The sequence below is a fragment of the Mobula birostris genome, chromosome 8 (genome assembly GCF_030028105.1).
Source record: "Mobula birostris isolate sMobBir1 chromosome 8, sMobBir1.hap1, whole genome shotgun sequence".
NCBI lineage: Eukaryota > Metazoa > Chordata > Chondrichthyes > Myliobatiformes > Myliobatidae > Mobula > Mobula birostris.
Genome location: NC_092377.1, coordinates 91343503 through 91361840, shown reverse-complemented (window position 1 = coordinate 91361840; position 18338 = coordinate 91343503). Strand labels below are relative to the sequence as shown.

General features: G+C 40.7%; 1 protein-coding gene across 2 annotated transcripts in view; it reads left to right on the top strand.

Annotated features, from left to right (window-relative positions):
• adgb (androglobin) overlaps positions 1-18338 on the top strand; it is a 219591-nt gene that overhangs the window by 11242 nt on the left and 190011 nt on the right. For both annotated transcript variants that reach the window (XM_072265653.1, XM_072265651.1), the window contains exons 3-4: positions 7561-7653; positions 10926-10994. In XM_072265653.1, coding sequence (XP_072121754.1) covers positions 7561-7653; positions 10926-10994 — 162 coding nt within the window. The remainder of the gene's footprint in view (positions 1-7560; positions 7654-10925; positions 10995-18338) is intronic.

Genomic DNA, 18338 nt, shown 5'->3' with positions numbered 1-18338 from the left:
ATGAGATGTGAAAGCTTACCATTAAATCTCAAAACAGCATTAGATTGCACATTGAACTAAGGACTGGTGACAAATTTGAAGTTATTAGTAATCAAGAAAAAAATCTACACTGATGAGCATCCTACCTAACAAAAAAAAGGTGATTCTGGCTGTTCATGTAAGTCATTCAGTTTCAGGACATCATTGCAAATGTTTCCCAAGGTAGTGTCCTTAGCTCAATAACCTTCAGCTGCCATTTATAACAATGCCTGAAGAAGGAATGATTACATTCCCCATACAGTTTTTCATGTGATGAGACAGTGACAAGTTACATGCTTGCCACACAAATGACAGCAAAAATATTTATAGCAGTGAAGAATTTAATCATCTCTTCTTGATATTTTATGACATTACCATTGTTAAATGCCATCATTACCACGGACCAGAATCTTCACTAGGCTTTCCAGATAAATGCAAGGCATATCACAGGCAAGGTGGCTGGTATGTCAAAGTCCATCCTTGGACCTCCAAAGTATTATTTTCATTACTACAAAGCACATCATAATGGAGTTGAATACTCTGCATTTCCTAGACTTTTGGAGCTACAATAGCATTCAAGAAGCTCAACAGCATCTAGGACAAACATCATGCTTGATTGGCCATTTTAGGCTTCGTCTCATTCCACCTTGTATCACTCAAACCTTTAACCTCCCAAGCCAAGGACAGCAACATCATTATCTTCAAGCTGTGTACCTCCCTGTCTTGGGTAGTTGTTAGTGTTACTTCTTATGCCTGGTTAAGATCCCTGAACACCCATTTCTAGCAGCACTGATGGAATATTTTCACCAGGTCAATTGCAGTAGTTGAAAGGATGGCTCTTCACCACTTAAGGACATCTGGGAATGTGCATGAAAAGCTGGTTTTGTCAATGATATCCACATCCAAAGATTAAATAAATAAAATTATTACCTATTTTTTGTTTGGATTAAGGTCAACCAGAACACCTTTAATTTTCTGTATTGCTTTGAACAGGAGTGGTAAGAATCAAGCTCATCTGGGGCACTGCAGATGATCAAGGTTATTTAGGTTGACTTTAATCAAGAAAAATAATTTTAGGAGTTTTGATAGGAGTCCAACAGCACTTCCAATCAGTGCCCCGTGAATCATATCAAACTCTGGACAATAAAAATGAGACTAAAGAGACTAAATTTATACGTACTCTGCTAATGAAGAGTTCATTTGCTAATGTGGCAAAGGAAGACTGGGACTAAGAGGTTTATTGGCAGGAGGAAGCAAAGGACTGGAAAGACCTTGGGGCACTGTGCCTATGGAATTTCTGCCTTTGTACGTCCATAGCTGTACAACCTATGCAGTGCCTTTCCCAGCTGTGTCATCATAGAAAAATGTGAAGTTGTCAGTACTTCATAAAACTTCCTGGAGCCAATAAGGTAACCACTGCTGTAATACAGGAAGTGCATGGGTCAGGTATGTGACTAACGCCAAGAGGGCTGGAGTTTGGGTGAAGCCAGTAGCTGGAACAGTGGGGTGGTGAGGGGCTAGAGCTGTTAAGGGTGAGCTGCAGGAGTTGGGGATTGAGAACTTGGACTGGGCAAGCAGATGTAGCTGGTATTGTGAACATGACTAATCATTTAACAGCTATCTTGTGTCCAAAGGAACTACTCTGTAATATGAATTTCAGGACTGAGAATGTTAGGACCTCAATGAACAATCCTCATGACAAGAAAATCAATGTCAGACCTCTTAAGGATCCCACAAATACAGCTCTTCTCAGATAGCACCTCATTGATAATCTATCTGGTCCCAAATAACAGGGATCTCAGAATATCCATTGTGATTGGGTTATCCTGAATTCCTCCATAATTGGACCTTTTACCAAGCAAAGAAACAGATGAGAATGATGTGATCAAGGAGCAGATCAACTGCAGTCATTAAGTTCCTGAATTGCAAGCCCCACCTTTTTTCAATGAAAAGAAACAGCTCTACAGGTGTCTGAAGGCAGAGGTGCAACCATAACCTAAGTAACATAGTGGATGGAGAGAATGCAGAAGGTTCAGCAGTTTGTTGACCCTCTTGCAATGTGAGCCAAAACTGGGGGTGAAATTATTATGGAAAGATTGAAAATCTGACTGAATGGTGTCATAACAACATCCTCTCACTCAAAGCAGCAAAACTAAAGAGCTGATTATTGACTACAGGAGGAGGAAATTGGAGGTTCATAAGCCAGTCCTCATCAGGGGATCAGAGCTGGAGAGGGACAGTAAATTTAAATTTTGTTAGAAGTTTGTCCAGGTTCAGCATCTCACCTTAAACTTTGACAGACATCTATAGATATACAGAGGAGAGTATCCTAACTGGTTGAATCATGATCTGCTGTGGAAATAGCAATACCCAGGTGTGCAAAAGTCTACAGAAAGTGACAGATACAGCCCAGTCCATTACACGCAAAGCCCTCACCACCATTGATCACATTTACATGGAATGCTGCTACGAGAAAGCTGCAACATCATCATGGACCCATACACCATCCGGGCCATGCCCTTTTCTCACTACTACAGGCAGGAGACACAAGAACTTAGGTCCCATATGACCAGATTCAGGAAGTTAGTACCCTACAACCAACAAGCTCCTGAACTGGTGTGGATAACTTCACTCACCACAACTTTGATCTGATCCCACAACCTACAGACTCACTTCCAGGGACTCTACAACTCATGTTCTCAGTATTATTTATGCTTTATCTTTACAATTTGTCTTCTTTTGCACATTGGCTGTTTGCCAGTCATTACATATGGTTTTTCATAAATGTGATTGTATTCCCTTATTTTCTTGTAAATACCTGCAAGAAAGTGAATCTCAAGGTAGTATATGGTAACATAGATCCTTTGATAATAAATTTATTTTGACATTGACTTTGATAAACAGAGATGCAGTCGGCACCTGCTGGAAGAAAGAATTCAAAGACCTCCTCAGTCACAAATCTGTCCTCAATGTGAGCATCCTAGACTCTAACCCACAGTAACCAATTAGAACTAAATGTCCTGAAACTCCTCACTATCTAGAATTCAAGGAAAATAGTAAAAAGGTCTTAGAAACAATCAATACCCCTGTTGTTATCATAAAGTTTGGCAGTGAGGAGTTTTTGTCACAAATTCACAATCTCATTGTTCACATCTGAGAACAGGTGAGTATACCAGGGAACCTTCAATGACTTGAACAACGGTAGCTACAAAGGGGTCACAGTAAGGAGTTTGTACATTCTCCCTGTGGCCGTGTGGGTTTCCTCCAGGTGCTCTGGTTTCCTCCCACAGTCCAAAGGTGTACTGGTAGTAAGTTAATTGGTCATTGTAAGTTGTCCCATGAATTAGGCTAGGATTAAATCCAGGGTAGTTGGGTGGCGTGGCTCGAAGGGCTGGAAGGGCCTGTTCTGCACTGTATCTCAATAAAATAAAAATAAAAATTATTACTCTTACACTCCATCCCTCATACCTACACTCAGACAGTCACTGTCCTACTGTATTTTCATATGCACTGCTGCTACCTAGAAGAGTTCCTCTTCCCAAGAGACACTTGGTCACTTTATCATTTCCTGTCAGTCACTTTATTTTTAGATACTCCTGTACCTAACGTCAACTCTATGTACATATAATCAGCCTATGTAAATAGTCACACTCCAACCGTTACTTGTACATTGTGTTTTATAGGATTGCTTTTATATTTATATTTATTGTGTATGCGTTCTTTGTGCTGATTATGTTTTTTTAATGCTGCATCAGATCTGGGGTAACAATGATTTAATTCTCCAAGACACTTGTGCACTGAAGGATGACAAAAACGATCTTTTAAAAAAAGTCATTTTAGATTCCTTCTCCAATGCATACAAGAGATTGGGCCTTACATTTAATATCTGCATCTTAAATGTCTGATACAACTTGCCTTGCTGCATCACACTGGCCACCTTACAATAAGAATTCACAAGACCCTGGTCTATTTCCCCATATCTCAGGATCCACATCTCAACGAAGACAGACGTCACCTTCTCTGTCCCAATATGATCCCCATCCTCCCATGTGCTTTGAGATCAAGACTACCTATAGTAGGCACCTCAAGGACACTGGAAAGTGATCAATCATGCTGATTCTACATAATACTTTGAATTCACCCAGAAGGATAAGAGAGCTAGTATCACAGTCCCCTCCAAGGTCAACATTCCCAGCAGTGATGCCTCAGTAATTCCCACTCAGCTATTTTGGGTATATCCAACACTAGACTCCAGAAACAGACACTCTATTCCAGGCTCTGTCAGGGAGGAGATCATCAAGCAGAGTGATGAAAACATTCCAGAATATGTTCAAAGCATCCACTGAAAAAGTGTAACATCCTCCTTCAACCCTTGGATAACTCTGGCTTATGAATACTCAAAAATGAAGAGGGGGTATTCAGGATGCTATTGTGAACCCCAGTGCCATGCATTGGGTGTTCACAAATCCTGTATAGGCAGCAGAAGAAGTGAACTAGCTCAAAAACTATCCATCTACCTGCCTTGCCAGCCACCTTCTGGCTCATCTGTACAAGAATCTGTAGTTTGCACATTGAGGAGCCACCCCAGAATCCACAAAACCAGAATGGAAGCAAGTCATCTTTGATCCCATGCAAATATCTAAGTAGATGATGGTCCAATAGTTAATTCCGATCATAGTATACTACCTTCTTATTAATATATATATGATTTCTACCATTGCCTGTTTATATAGAAGGCAAAAAAAACATGGAATTAATTGAACTGAAACAAATATATAAACAAAATGGAATGTAGTGCTATTATTATAATTTCAACATTTAAATAGTTAAAACCAATTTTTAAAAATATTGAAGATAGGACACTATTGAATAATAATGTGGAATAAGTTGATCACTGTTTTGGCACAGCAGCAATCAAAATTATATTTTATAGTTCAGTTCAATTCAATTCAAGTTTAATTGTCATTCAACCATACATGAATACAGCCAAACGTGATACGGCCATAGCATTACTGTGGGGTCAAGGTGCTAAAAACACATTACTAACAGCCACACACAAGAACACATTCACAGAAAAAGAGTCCCGATGCACCCCCCCCACACCACCCCACCCGCAACACCACTGCTTGATGCCCAGTCCTCGAGTCAACAAACCCATATAGAATATCAGTAAAATGCAATGATGCAGAATATGCATGTTTATAGTCCAGATCCCACCCCCCCAAGTCCTCTGATATCATCTGACAGCTTGCCCGGATGCCAGCTAGGTGACACCGTGGCTTGGATGATTTTACAATTATACTTGGATGATTTTGCATGCAACATTACTGCAAAGTCATGTGGTAACGTTTCAAAGGAAGATACAGTAGTTAATTTCCTGAATTCACAATTTTTATGTTACCTTAAGGTACTGTTAAGTAATAGAAAACTGCTCTAATAAATGCAGTGTTCTTCTTTAACAGAGTAATCCAGTGTTGAAGGACAGGAGTAACAGGCACATGGAAATGCTACCACCTGGAAACTCCCCTACAACTTGCATTCTGTCCTGACTTAGAAATCCATCACCATGGGATGGCGATCTTGGAACTCCCTATTTAACAGTACGGTGGAGACACCTTCACATTGTAGATTGCAATGTTTCAAGAAGGAATCTCACATCAACTTTCTCAAGGAAAATTAATGATGGGCAATAAATAATGAGCTTGTTCATGTCCTGTAAAATAAAGAAAGTACATGTTTAATTTCTATTAGGGCTGACAAGTTGCAAGGTAACATTTGAGCCATGCAAGTGTCAGGCAATGATTATCTCCAACAAGAGTGTCTCTAACCATCATCCCTTGACATTCAGTGACATCACCATCACTGAACATCCTACTGTCAACATTCTGGGGGTTATCATTGATAGGAAACTGAACAGGTCTAGCCATATAAACACCGTGGCTACCAGAGCAGGCCAAATACTAGGAATCTTGTGGTGTGTAACTCACTTCCTGACTCCCCAAAGCCTGAACACCATCTACAAGGCTCAGGTCAGGAGTGTAATGGATAATATCCACTCGCCTGGATGAGTGCAGCTCCATCAACACTCAAGAAGCTTGACACCATCCAGTACAAGGCAGCCTACTTGATTGGTACCCCTTCCAAAACCATCCAATCCCTCCACAACCATTCAGTCCCTCCACCATCAATGAACAGTTGCAGCAGTGTGTACTATTTACTAAATGCACTGCAACAACACACCAAAGTTCCTAAGGCAGCACCTTCCAGACCCACAACCACCACCATCCAGAAGGACAAGAACAGTAGGTACCTGGGAACATCACGACTTGGAAATCCCCCTCCAAGTCACTCACCATCCTGACTTGGAAACATATCACCATTCCTTCATTGTCGCTGGGTCAAAGTCATGGATTCCCTCCCTAATAGCACTGTGGTGTACCTGCACCTCTGGGACTGCAACGGTTCAAGAAGGCAGCTCAACACCACCTTCTCAAGCGCAACTAGGGATGGGCAATAAATGCTGGTTTAGCTGACAATGCACACATCCCATAAGTGAATAAAAAATAAGTCAGGAGGTACACTCACTTATAATTTTTTTAAATGGTACATTTACTGACAAGTTGGGTAAATTATTAATCTGCACTGATAAACTGTGTTTTGAAACCAGTTCTATTTTCTGAATCATTTTCCTTCTTCCACTCCTTACCTTTTGTCTCAAAGCATTTCAAAATCTGATTAAGTATTCCCTAAAGCCTAATCTGTACCTACCTTAATCAATCTTGTTGATACCATTCTGAGGCTTGCAGAAGTTAAATCCCAGCAAGATGCTTAACTAGGTCAAGAGAAATTATTATGTGCTCTCAGTTTTATGTGAAGATACAAATTAAATTACCAATGGCTATCACGTTTTTGACACAACTAAATTAAATAATTTATTTTCTGGATCTGCTATGCATAAAAGGCCTCTAGTATTCAATCCAAAAACAAATCTACAAAAGAATATTCAAGCTGAAGATCGGAGAAAACTAAGAGTCACTGGAAAATATATATTTTTTGTATCGCCTACTGCCAAGATCCAGATTCAAGTCAATAACTTACCAAAGAGAAGGTGTGCACAATCATAGGCTGTGCTCCCAACCATTCATTGTCATTTCCTTTCCATTGCTCCACCAAATTCTCAGTTCTAGCTCAAAAAGTATGATAGAAAGGATCGTAATTAAATACTCAAATGCCCATGTGTGTACGCTTGTACTTTAAATACTTAATGCCACATTAATGCCATATGCTTAAAAGGAATTTCTTCTGAAATAATCTTAAGCCATAAATAAATAGCGAAGGAAATGATGCAACAAATCAGTAGCAACTTTTCAATTTTGAGCGCGGGTGGCTGGTAAAGAGTGGTTAAAATGGAGACAGAGTAACACCGAAAAAGCAGCAATTTTGGCACTTTCTTGTAAATTTCCTGTAACTGGTTGGAATAAAATGAATCCTGTTTGTGCTTCAGATTGTTTTTAATTAAATTATTACCTTGCCTTTATACAGCAGTTTTTTGATGACCCAGAAGGGAAAATTGAACTACCACTTTCTCTGAAAGTTCACTCTTGGAAGCGTCCTCATGAGTTTTTAAAAGAGAAGGTCAGTTTGGTGTGTACTCTATCTTTAGTCTCCAGAAGTTGCTGTTGAGATTATTGTGATGATTTTTGAATTCTTATGTGGACTCTGTAGTGAACAGATTTGGCATCCAAACTTGTAGTGTGTCAGCCTTGTGTTCCTCATGGCGCTTTCCCTAAATTTTCCTGATTTGTTGTTTTTAGGATGATTTTTCTTCCAACTTTTATCTTCTACCAACTACTGTGCCTTTGAAGGAACCTTGAGAGTGATAGTCATTACATGAAGCCGTGTTCTGTTTGAAACATTTTCTTTATTACATAGCTAGTTTTCAAAAATTCAGTTTAGAAGCCTTTAGTCAACAACTTTGTATATTTAGCTTTCATTCATTTGCTCACAGTAAGGTACATTTTTTTAGATGTACTCATTTCCCACAAACAGATAAGTAGGATAATAAATCAAAATGCTGCAGACAGCAGCTGAGGAAAGAACAGCCAAATTAACATTTCATGCTGAAGATCCTTGGTCAGACTCAGAAAGTGAGTAAACACACTTGTTTTAAGTTGCAGCATAACAATGTTCCAAATTGCAGACAGTGTATTTTTTACCCCTATAAGAGCTTTATCATTTTATTGTGTTGCCATACAATTTGATGAGGAAATTAAAAGAAGGGTCATTGGAAACCGTAAACAGTTTCTTTGGATGAAACAGCAACGTGCTTCTTTGGAATTTTTGAGGCACATGTAGAAAATACAAGAAACAGACAGGATTATCGATCTCCACCATAGATGGTCCTCAGCCTGTCTGCGAAAGGAGGAGAGTTGGGCATGGAGTCCTACCCCTCCCGCACCCCCATCCTGTAAAAACCCATTGCTATAGAAACATCTACAGTAGCTCCAAAGACCTCATCCCTGAAAGAGGAAGGTTCTCCGAAGATGGGCTACACCTGGGGACAATTTGAAAGGCTGCCCAGGATAGAGAATTCTACTGAGCTGTTGTCGGTGGTGTATGCCCCAGTAGGGGTGATGGGCTAAGAAGAAGAAGAAGACAGGATTATAGAGAAAATTATATATCACTGTTACAAATAGAGGTGAACCATTAACATCAAGCAGTTTTATGCACTGAATACAGCAGCAGCACAGGCCAGGGGGCTTTAAAGATATAACACTGGGTTAATTTTCATTAGACCGTCCATTGACTTTAACATGAAGTCCAGAAGACTTAATTTTCCATCCTCTCCCTCTTTCTGTCAGTATCTTTTCCCCCCTGCAATATTATAATGAGGGCCAAGGCAAGCTTTTAGGAACAGCACCTCATCTTTCACCTGGCCTTTTGAATTTAATATTGAATTCTACAACTTCAGTTAAGTTAATCTCTCTCTCTCAGCATGAAACATTTTAACTTGAAACTTCAGCTCTATTTCTCTTCTTTCACATGCGGCCTGACTTGCTGTGTATTATTAGCATTTTCTTTCTTTGGCATTTGGACAAGCTGCTGGTGTCATTTAATGCAAGTTTTGTCAGTGGACTCTAATAAGGATCTTGCCATATTAGGAGTGCAGTGTTTTAAGGGTACGTGCAAGTGTGTATGTACATGTACTGTAAGCCTGACTGACCTATGATAGATCTCAAATTCAGTAGGGAACAAATAAAACTGCAAATGCTGAGATATGAAGCTAAAGAGATGCTGGAAGAACTTGGCAGGTCAAGTAGTATCCGTGGAAAAGAAAACCAGTTAAAGGACCCTTCTGGGGGAAGAAAGGCGGGTTTGCAGTTCTTAAAACATGGGAGGAGTGAGATGTGGAACAAAAGACAATGTGGAGATTGATTAAGACAGATGTGGTCTTGAGCAAATGTCTGCTAAATGTAACAGACGTTGTATTGAAAGGAGGCAAAAAAGGGCCATAGCACAGTAATGGGAATCATTGAGAACAGTTTACCCGAAGGTGGGAAATACAATTTTTGTTCCAGAAGGTGACAAAATGCCAAGACAGAAGACGAGCTGTTGTTTGTAAAGTTCACGTTGGCATTACAATAGCAGTGGAGAAGGCCACAGACAGACAGGTCACAATAAGAATGGGATAGAGAATTAATATTGCATGGCTCAGATCCTTGCAGGCTGAGCACAGGTGCTCCACATAGTGATGACTCAATCTGTAGTTGGTTTCTCCAACATAGAGGAGGCTACATTTTCAGTAATACTGTGCAGATTTTGTTTCAAGAAGTAGATGCTGAAGGCCCCTGCTGGTCTTAGGAATCCTGGATCAAAGAGGTTAGGCTTCAGGCCCATTAGGTGTTGAAATTTAAGAGTCATATTATTGCAGTGAGCCCTGGAATTCAAAGATGAGGGATATGGTTTAGAAATTAGATCATAGGTTACAAAGTTTATCTACCATTGAGATTTGGTGTCTACAGGACATAATTTACTGATAGCTGGGTTTCAAGGGTTGTGTGCCCATTTCATTAATCAGTTATTTCAATGAAAACTTCAAGTTCATGATTATTGGATTCTAGATTCAGCATCCATTTTTTTCTTTTCCACTCGAAATTTAACAAACACATACAAATTATTATTTTGAAGCACAAGGAGCACAATTTACTTGCTAGCTAATGCATTAAAATATGAGAGCATGCAATGTGTCTTTTGGATATTAATTTTTAATATGCATGCAACATTTGCCAGATATTCAGTTGAAGGGCTAAAAAGTGCAATCTGTTTGCCAGATACAGGGTTTAAAGACCAGTAGGTTTGGTTGCCAGAAAGTGGGTTGAAGAAATAGTGAGCACTGTTTGTTTGCTAGGTTTGAATATAATGACAACTTAAGACCTGGTGTGTCAATTAGATGCTGAGTTTATGAACATAGTGCAAATTGAAGTTGACACTGGCAAAGAAGTGTAAGGAATTTAGGCAACATTTAATGAGGAAATGGTTGATTTCGTGAAAGTGACTTCTAGTTTGGCCAATGGAACGAAAAGATAGAGCAATGTTTCAAAACGGCTGTTAATTCTTGAATTAATGTAAGAAACCATTCTGGAAGTTTGCAAAGCAAGAGTAGATAGCCCAATATCCTTCCATGAAAATACTGACACTCTGGTGCTAAATAAAATTTCTTCTCATGTATTACAACAGTTTAGTAATGTAAAACCAGTCACAACATATGGCAGCTGCAAGTGAAACATAAGATGGTGATCATTTGGGGGTGAGGTTGTCAATCAATCCCAGGTTCTACCCCATTCTTCAATGTACTATTTCAAAGGCCTGTAGAGATCTTTTAATAACATATTGTACATTAATTGCAGAATCCTGTTGTCAAGAGAGAAAAATGGTTTGACTTATTAACTGCTAATGAACATATTCTGGAGAGTGAGGTGAGTGCAATAACTACTCTCAAAACATTGCATATATTTATTTCTCATTTTCACAAAATACTTAATGTTTGTAAAACATGGATGCCATAGTCATATGTTGCTTGCATGTTTTGTGTGCTGATTTTATTGGAGGTGTATGTCTATATTTATGTCTACTTTATTGGGATTATGTTTACTTTATTGAAATTATTTTCCGTCTACACTTCTTGCTGCCTCAGTAAAGCAGCGAGCATTATCAAAGATCCCACCCATCCTGAACATTCTCTCTTCTTCCCCCTCCCATCGGGCAGAAGATAAAAAAGCTTAAAAGCACATACCACCTGGCTGAATGACAGCTTCTATCTCACTGTTTTAAGACCACTGAATGGTTCCCTAGAATAATACAATGGACTCCTTACCTCAACATCTACCTCATTGTGACTTTGGATCTTACTGACTACCTGTATTGCACTTTCTCCATACTGAAGCACTTTATTCTGTGCTCTGTTACTGTTCTATTTTGCACTACCTCAGTGCACTTTTGTAATAAATTGACCTGTATGGATAGGGTGCAAGACAAGCTTTTCACTGTATCTCTGTACATGTGACTATAATAAATCAGTTTACCAATTTATATGCACAGTGTCCTGATTTCCAGGTTTAGAGAAGTGGTAAGGGGTATGTCACTCAAGGGTATGTCACTCATGCATATTGAAAATCAGCATGTTGTAGTGCTAAATCTCTCGAATTACTGATACAACTGTAGCCCCCTGGTAAGCCTCAGGCTCGTTCAACTCGCTTTCGTCTAGGGGGAGCAGCCTTCGGCCCCGCCAAACAGGGTAATTAGTTTGTGTGGATTCTGTGTGATGTACCCCACCCCGCCAAATAACAGACAATACACCATATGCGATTAAATGATTACACTTTGTAGATCTTACTGGAACTATGTAATTAATAGAGATAAAATATAAAAGGAAAATAAGACGCCAAACTTATCAAAGTTCAACCACTTCATGCACAACAGTTGGAGCCCAATTAACGGAGTCTTCTTTCCACCATTCAATCCCCTCTGCCCCCCTCGACCCGCCGCCTGGGACCAGCCACGGTGGTCAACCAGACACTCCACGCGAGTCTGTCTTCACTCCTCTCCTCGCCGAAGACCCTGGGCCTCGGACTCCCGCTTGGGGTCCGTCCCGTCGCCCAGCTTACAGCGTCGCATCTCCTCTCTCTGTCCCCATCTGCCTTCTCCTCCAAAGCCTGTGAAATACAATAGCTTACAGACACACAAGAAAGAATAACATCTATCCCAGTTGGTTCGTTCTCTCTCTTATCAATAATATAACCCAAACAAGCAGAGAGAGAGAGAGAGAGAGAGAAAACTCCTTACATCGCAGTTATTATTACAGAAAAGCCATTTTAATTATAACATAACAAAGAAGCCATTTTGTTAGCCTTCGCAGTAACATAAAAGAAGAAACTCCTTACACAACTAATGGCATGAATTACCCTATATAAAATCCAAATTTTAGCAGCAAGAAGAGCCTCCATAAAAATGTACTATATAAAGGAATCATCAGTTACGTGCAGATTTGTTTTGTGGTTGAGTAGAAGGACAGTTAGTGTGGTGATGCGCTTTGTTTTTTTTACATTGGAGCGAAGTTGCGATTCCTGAAGTTTTCAGTATGCGATGTTGTTGAACACACATTTCAATCTCAGTCTAACCCTGGTGGAACCAGAAACTGGAGGTTTTGGGGTTATGTAATGTAATAGGAAGAAGGATGCGAAAACTTATGGAATACAACTCTCTGCCTGCAGAGGAAGGATGGGAAGAGAAGGCTAAGAGAACATCTGATTGAACTGTTTAAGGTTAAGAAATGTTGGATGTTAGATTGGAATAAAAAACTATGCACTTGGTCAGTAACCAGAAGAGGTAAACTTAAGATTAGCTCTGAAACACAGCAAGACCTTCATTGTTTTTATTTGAATAGTCTTTGAAATCAAAGAGATGACAAACTCCAAAAGAGTTCAACATCTCATCTCAATGGTGCAGTAGTCCCTCAGAAAATCTGCACCTTAGTTCTGTCAAAAATATGGTGGGACTTAAATCCACAACCTTCTGATTTCAATTGTAAGACTGCTAAACTGAATTATAATTGCAATCTGTGTCCATGTGGCTGATTGCTTTCTTGTTGTTACATAACAGGCTACACAGGTGTAGACAGCCCTCATGCTAACATGGTTGTTCAATAGATCACACAGAATTTCCAGCACAGAAATCGGACATGGTGCCCACTTGATCTGTACCAGTGTTTGTACTCAGTGGGAATGTTATCTACGCTGATGAAACACAAGTTGTAAATCTACATTCTGAAATTGGTTCATACCAATCCACTCTCATTTTTTATTTAAATATATTTACCTAATTCTTACTACAGTACATAAAGTAGACTATCAAATACAATCACCTCCCTCTGGTGCCCCCTCTTCCTTTCCTTTCTCCATAGTTCAGTCTCCTCTTCTATCACATTTCTTCTTCTTTAGCACTTTACTTTTTTCACCTGTCATCTCCCAGCTTCTCACTTCACCTCCCTCTCCCACCCACCTACCTTCCTGCTCACCTGGTCTCACTTGTCACTTCCCTTCCTTCCCTTCCCCCACCTTCTTCCCCTTCCCTTCCATTCCTGACGAAAGTTCTCAGCTCAAAACACCAACTGTTTATTCCTCTCCATGCTCCCTGACCTGAGTTCCCCTACCATATGTGTTTATAAATTTTGCAAGTCCAAAAGCTAAAGCATCATTTGTTTAATGTTCCAATAAAACCATCAATCACAGGACAACATCTGACATATTCTCATTCCAGATAAATTGGATATGATCAACAAGTGAGGCATCTTGCAGGAAATGAATTATACTGTCAAACTTACATCCACTGTGATGAAGTGCTTTGAGAGGTTGGCGATGAAACATATCAAATCCTGCCTGAGGAGTGACTTCGATGCATTTCAATTTGCCTACCGTCACAACAGGTCACCATGCCTCTTCATTGCCATTTCATTGCCTCTTTACTCAGCCTTGGAGTACCTAGACCGTGAAGATGTATACGTCAGGATGCTCCTAATTGACTACAACTTCACATTCAACACTATCATCCCCTCAAAACTAATCATTAAGCTCCAAGACAGAGTCCACAATACCTCCTTGTACAACTGGATCCTTGAATTCTTCACTTGCAGACCCCAGTCAGTTCAGATTGGCAACAACATTTCTCGCACAATCACCACCATTGTTGGCCAAATCAAAGGTGGTGATGAATCAGTGTAGAGGGGGGAGAGTGAACGTCTGGCTGAATGGTGCCACAACAACATCAGCAAAACCAAAGAGTTGATTATTGACCACAGGAGGAGGAAACTGGAAGTCCATCAGCCAGTGCTCATCCTGGGATCAGAGGTGAAGATGGTCAGCAGCTTTAAATTCCTTGACATAATCATTTCAGAGGATCTTCCCTGGGTTCTGTGTGTAAGTGCCATTACAAAAAAGACACACCTGCGCCAGCAGATGGACCTCTGCTTTCTGAGAAGTTTGTGAATATGTTGCACATCACCTAAAACTTTGACAAAAGTCTATAGCTGCATGCTGGGGAGTGTACAGACTAGTTGCACCTAACCTGGTATGACAACATCAAAGCCCTTGAACAGAATAGCCCACAAAAAGTAGTGGATATAGCCCAGTCCATCACAGGTAAAGCCCTCCTGACCATTGAGCACATCTACAAGGAGCACTGTAGCAGGAAAGCAGCATCCATCATCAAGGCTCCCCACCATCCAGGCCATGCTCTCTTCTCATTACTGCCATCAGGAAGGGGGTACAGGAGCCTCAGGTCCCATACCACCAGGTATAGGAACAGTTATTACCCTCAACCATCGGGTTCCTGAGTCAGTGTGGTTCACCCAAACACTGAACTTATTCCACAACCTATGGACTGACTTTCAAGGATTCAAGACATAAAAAGCAGACACATAAATAAATAATAGCGGGAATTTTATTTATTTATTTATTTATTCATTTGTCTGCTTTTTATATATTGATTAGTTTATTTTTATTTTTGTATTTGCACAAATTTTCTATCTTTTACATATTGGGTGTTTGTCAGTCTTTGTGTGTGGCTTTTCACTAATTCTATTGGGTTTCTTTGCATCTACTGTGAATGCCCACAAGAAAATGAATCTCAGGTGACATATACTGTACAGTGCAGAAGTTTTAGGCACATATATATAATTTGGGTGCCTATGACCTTTGCACAGTGCTGTATGTGTCCATGTGCATGGAGTGGAGAGCGAGATTATAAATCTGAGCAAAGAATGTTAGGAATAGCGAGGGTGGAGAACCAAGGGAGGGGTGTGGGACAGGTGACAAAGAAGGAGTGCTGGGGCAGGGGGTGGCACAGTAGCAGACACACCCAGCCCTGAGACTCCAGGCAAGGTCATTTGATTCCAAACAATTGCCTTGGTGATCACTACAGACTGTCTCTCCTGGTGCTTCCTGCTCCCTCCCCTCTTCCTTCCCCCTTTCCTAACCATGATTCCCTTCTTCCTGACCCCTTGCACTCTGAGTCCACAATAGAGACTCATATCAGAATCAGGTTTATCATCACTCACACAAGTCATGAAATTTGTGGGGTTTTTTTGCGGCAACAGTACTGTGCAGTACATATAATTATGACAGTATTGTGCAAAAGTCATTGCCACCCTAGCTATATATACCTGGGCTCAATATCTACGTAAGACTCTTTCCAAAGTTCCATTTACCTCAAGTCTTTTCCCTTCCTCATTTAAGTCTGGCATCTTGCCTGTACCTTCTGCTGCTGCAAGACACATGACAAAAGTATCTTTTACAATAAGTCCAACTTGAGGAGGCATGGGGAGAAGTACTTCAGTAGTTTTTCCAATAATATATTAAAACACAAGAATGCTTTTCAGCAAGTGAGATATAGTAATGAAAACACGAGGAAATCTGCAGATGCTGGAATTTCAAGCAACACACATAAAAGTTGCTGGTGAATGCAGCAGGCCAGGCAACATCTCTAGGAAGAGGTACAGTCGATGTTTCAGGCCTTCTAAGGGTCTTGGCCCGAAACGTCAACTGTACCTCTTCCTAGAAATGCTGCCTGGCCTGCTGCGTTCACCAGCAACTTTTATGTGAGATATAGTAATATTTGTTTCACCTTTATGCTTCCAGAAACAGTTCGTGATAGCTTGACAAAAGTTATTAACATTAAAATCCGCATCATTTTGTATAGCATTTTACCCGAGCCAATTTTCAGTAACTCCTGTTACAGGCTTAGAAATCAATAATTTTATGAGAAAGGCATTTACTTCAAAGTTCAAAGTAAATCAAAGTACATTTATGTCACCATATACAATCCTGAGATTCATTTTCTTATGGGCATATTCAGTAAATCCAAGACCCATAATAAAATCAGTGAAATACTGCACGCAACAGGGCAGACAATCAACCAATGTGCAAAAGACAACGAACTGCAAATACAAAAGAAAAAAGAAATAATAATAATAAGTATTGAGAATGAGAAATGAATTGCCCTTGAAATAGAGTCCATGGGTTATGTTGGGGTGAGTGAAGTTATCCCCTCTGGATCTAAACCAGCGGTCCCCAACCACCGGGCCGCAAAGCAAGTGCTACCGGGCCGCAAGGAAACGATATGATTTGGCAATATGCGTCAGCTGCACCTTTCCTCATTCCCTGTCACACCCACTGTTGAGCTTGAACACACACGAGGTCATTACCCACGCATCATCCATGTCAGCGCAGGAAGGAGATCAACTCCTCAAGCTTGCAAATGACGGCGGGCTGAAAAGTATGTTTGACATAACATCTCTGCCGGCATTCTGGATCGAAGTCAAGGCTAAATATCCTGAGATAGCCATGAAAGCACTGAAAACGTTGCTTCCATTTCCAACATATCTCTGCAATGAATGCAACGAAAACTAAATTGCAGAATAGACTGGACATAAGGAACCCCCTTCGAGTATCGCTGTCTCCATCACCCATCGACGGCACCATCTCATTGCAAGGAAACAAGCCCAGGGCTCCCACTGATTCAGCGATATTGGTGTGTTGCGATGATTTTATATGTTCATATGAGGAAAATATGCGCTGTGTGTTTAATATCCAAACGTGACTTAAAATGCTATGATGCTATTGACTTATAAGTCACTTAGATAACCATATAACAATTACGGCACGGAAACAGGCCATCTCTGCCCTTATAGTCCGTGCCGAACGCTACTCTCACCTAGTCCCACCGACCTGCACTCAGCCCATAACCCACCATTCCTTTCCTGTCCATATACCTATCCAATTTTTCCTTAAATGATAATATCGAACCTGCCTCTACCACTTCTACTGGAAGTTCGTTCAACACTTACTTCAAGCTCCCCTGTCCTCCCCTGATAATTGACATCACTATATTCATGCGAGGAAAATATGCGGCTGTGTGTTTAATATTAAATTCGTTAGATAAACCCTATTGGAAATGAAATTGAGTGTATTAGCGACTTATCACCTATATTCCAGTCGTGATTAACACCCCCCTCCGAACAGAATCGCCAAAAATGATTTGTAGAAAAAGGTCAGCATGTACACGCATGCGCACACAGGTGCCCATGCAAGCCTTCATGGTCATGCTAGTCTTTCTCGGGGTAAACACAACGTATTTGACTGCTACTCTTGACCGTTGGCAACCCTACCCCCCCACCCCCCCCTCCGGGTCAGCCAGTCCACAAGAATATTGTCAATAATAAACTGCACCGCGGTGCAAAAAAGGTTGGGGACCCCTGATCTAAAGCATAGTGGTTGAGGGTTAGTAACTGTTCCTGAACCTGGTGAAGTGAATCCTGAGGCTCCTGTACCTTCTTCCTGATCACAGCAGCAAGAAAAGAGCATGACCTGGGTTGTGGGTGTCCCTGATCCTGGATGCTGCTTTTCTGTGTAGATGTGCTCAGTGGTGGGGAAGGCTTTACTTGTGAAGGACTGGGCCACATTCACTACTTTTTGTAGGATTTTTCCATTGAAGGATATTGGTGTTTCCATACCAGACTGCGATGCAGCCAGCCAATATGCTCTTCACTACACGTCTATAGAAGTTTGCCAAAGTTTTAGATGTCATGCCAAATCTCCACCAACTCCGAAGAAGTAGAGCTGCTGCTATGCTTTTCTTCATAATTGCTGGGCCCAGGACAGGTCCTGAGAACTGATAACACTGAGGAATTTAAAGTTGCTGACCCTCTCCACCTCAGATCCCCCATTGAGGACTGGCTCAGGGACCTCTGGTTTCCTCCTCGAAATCAA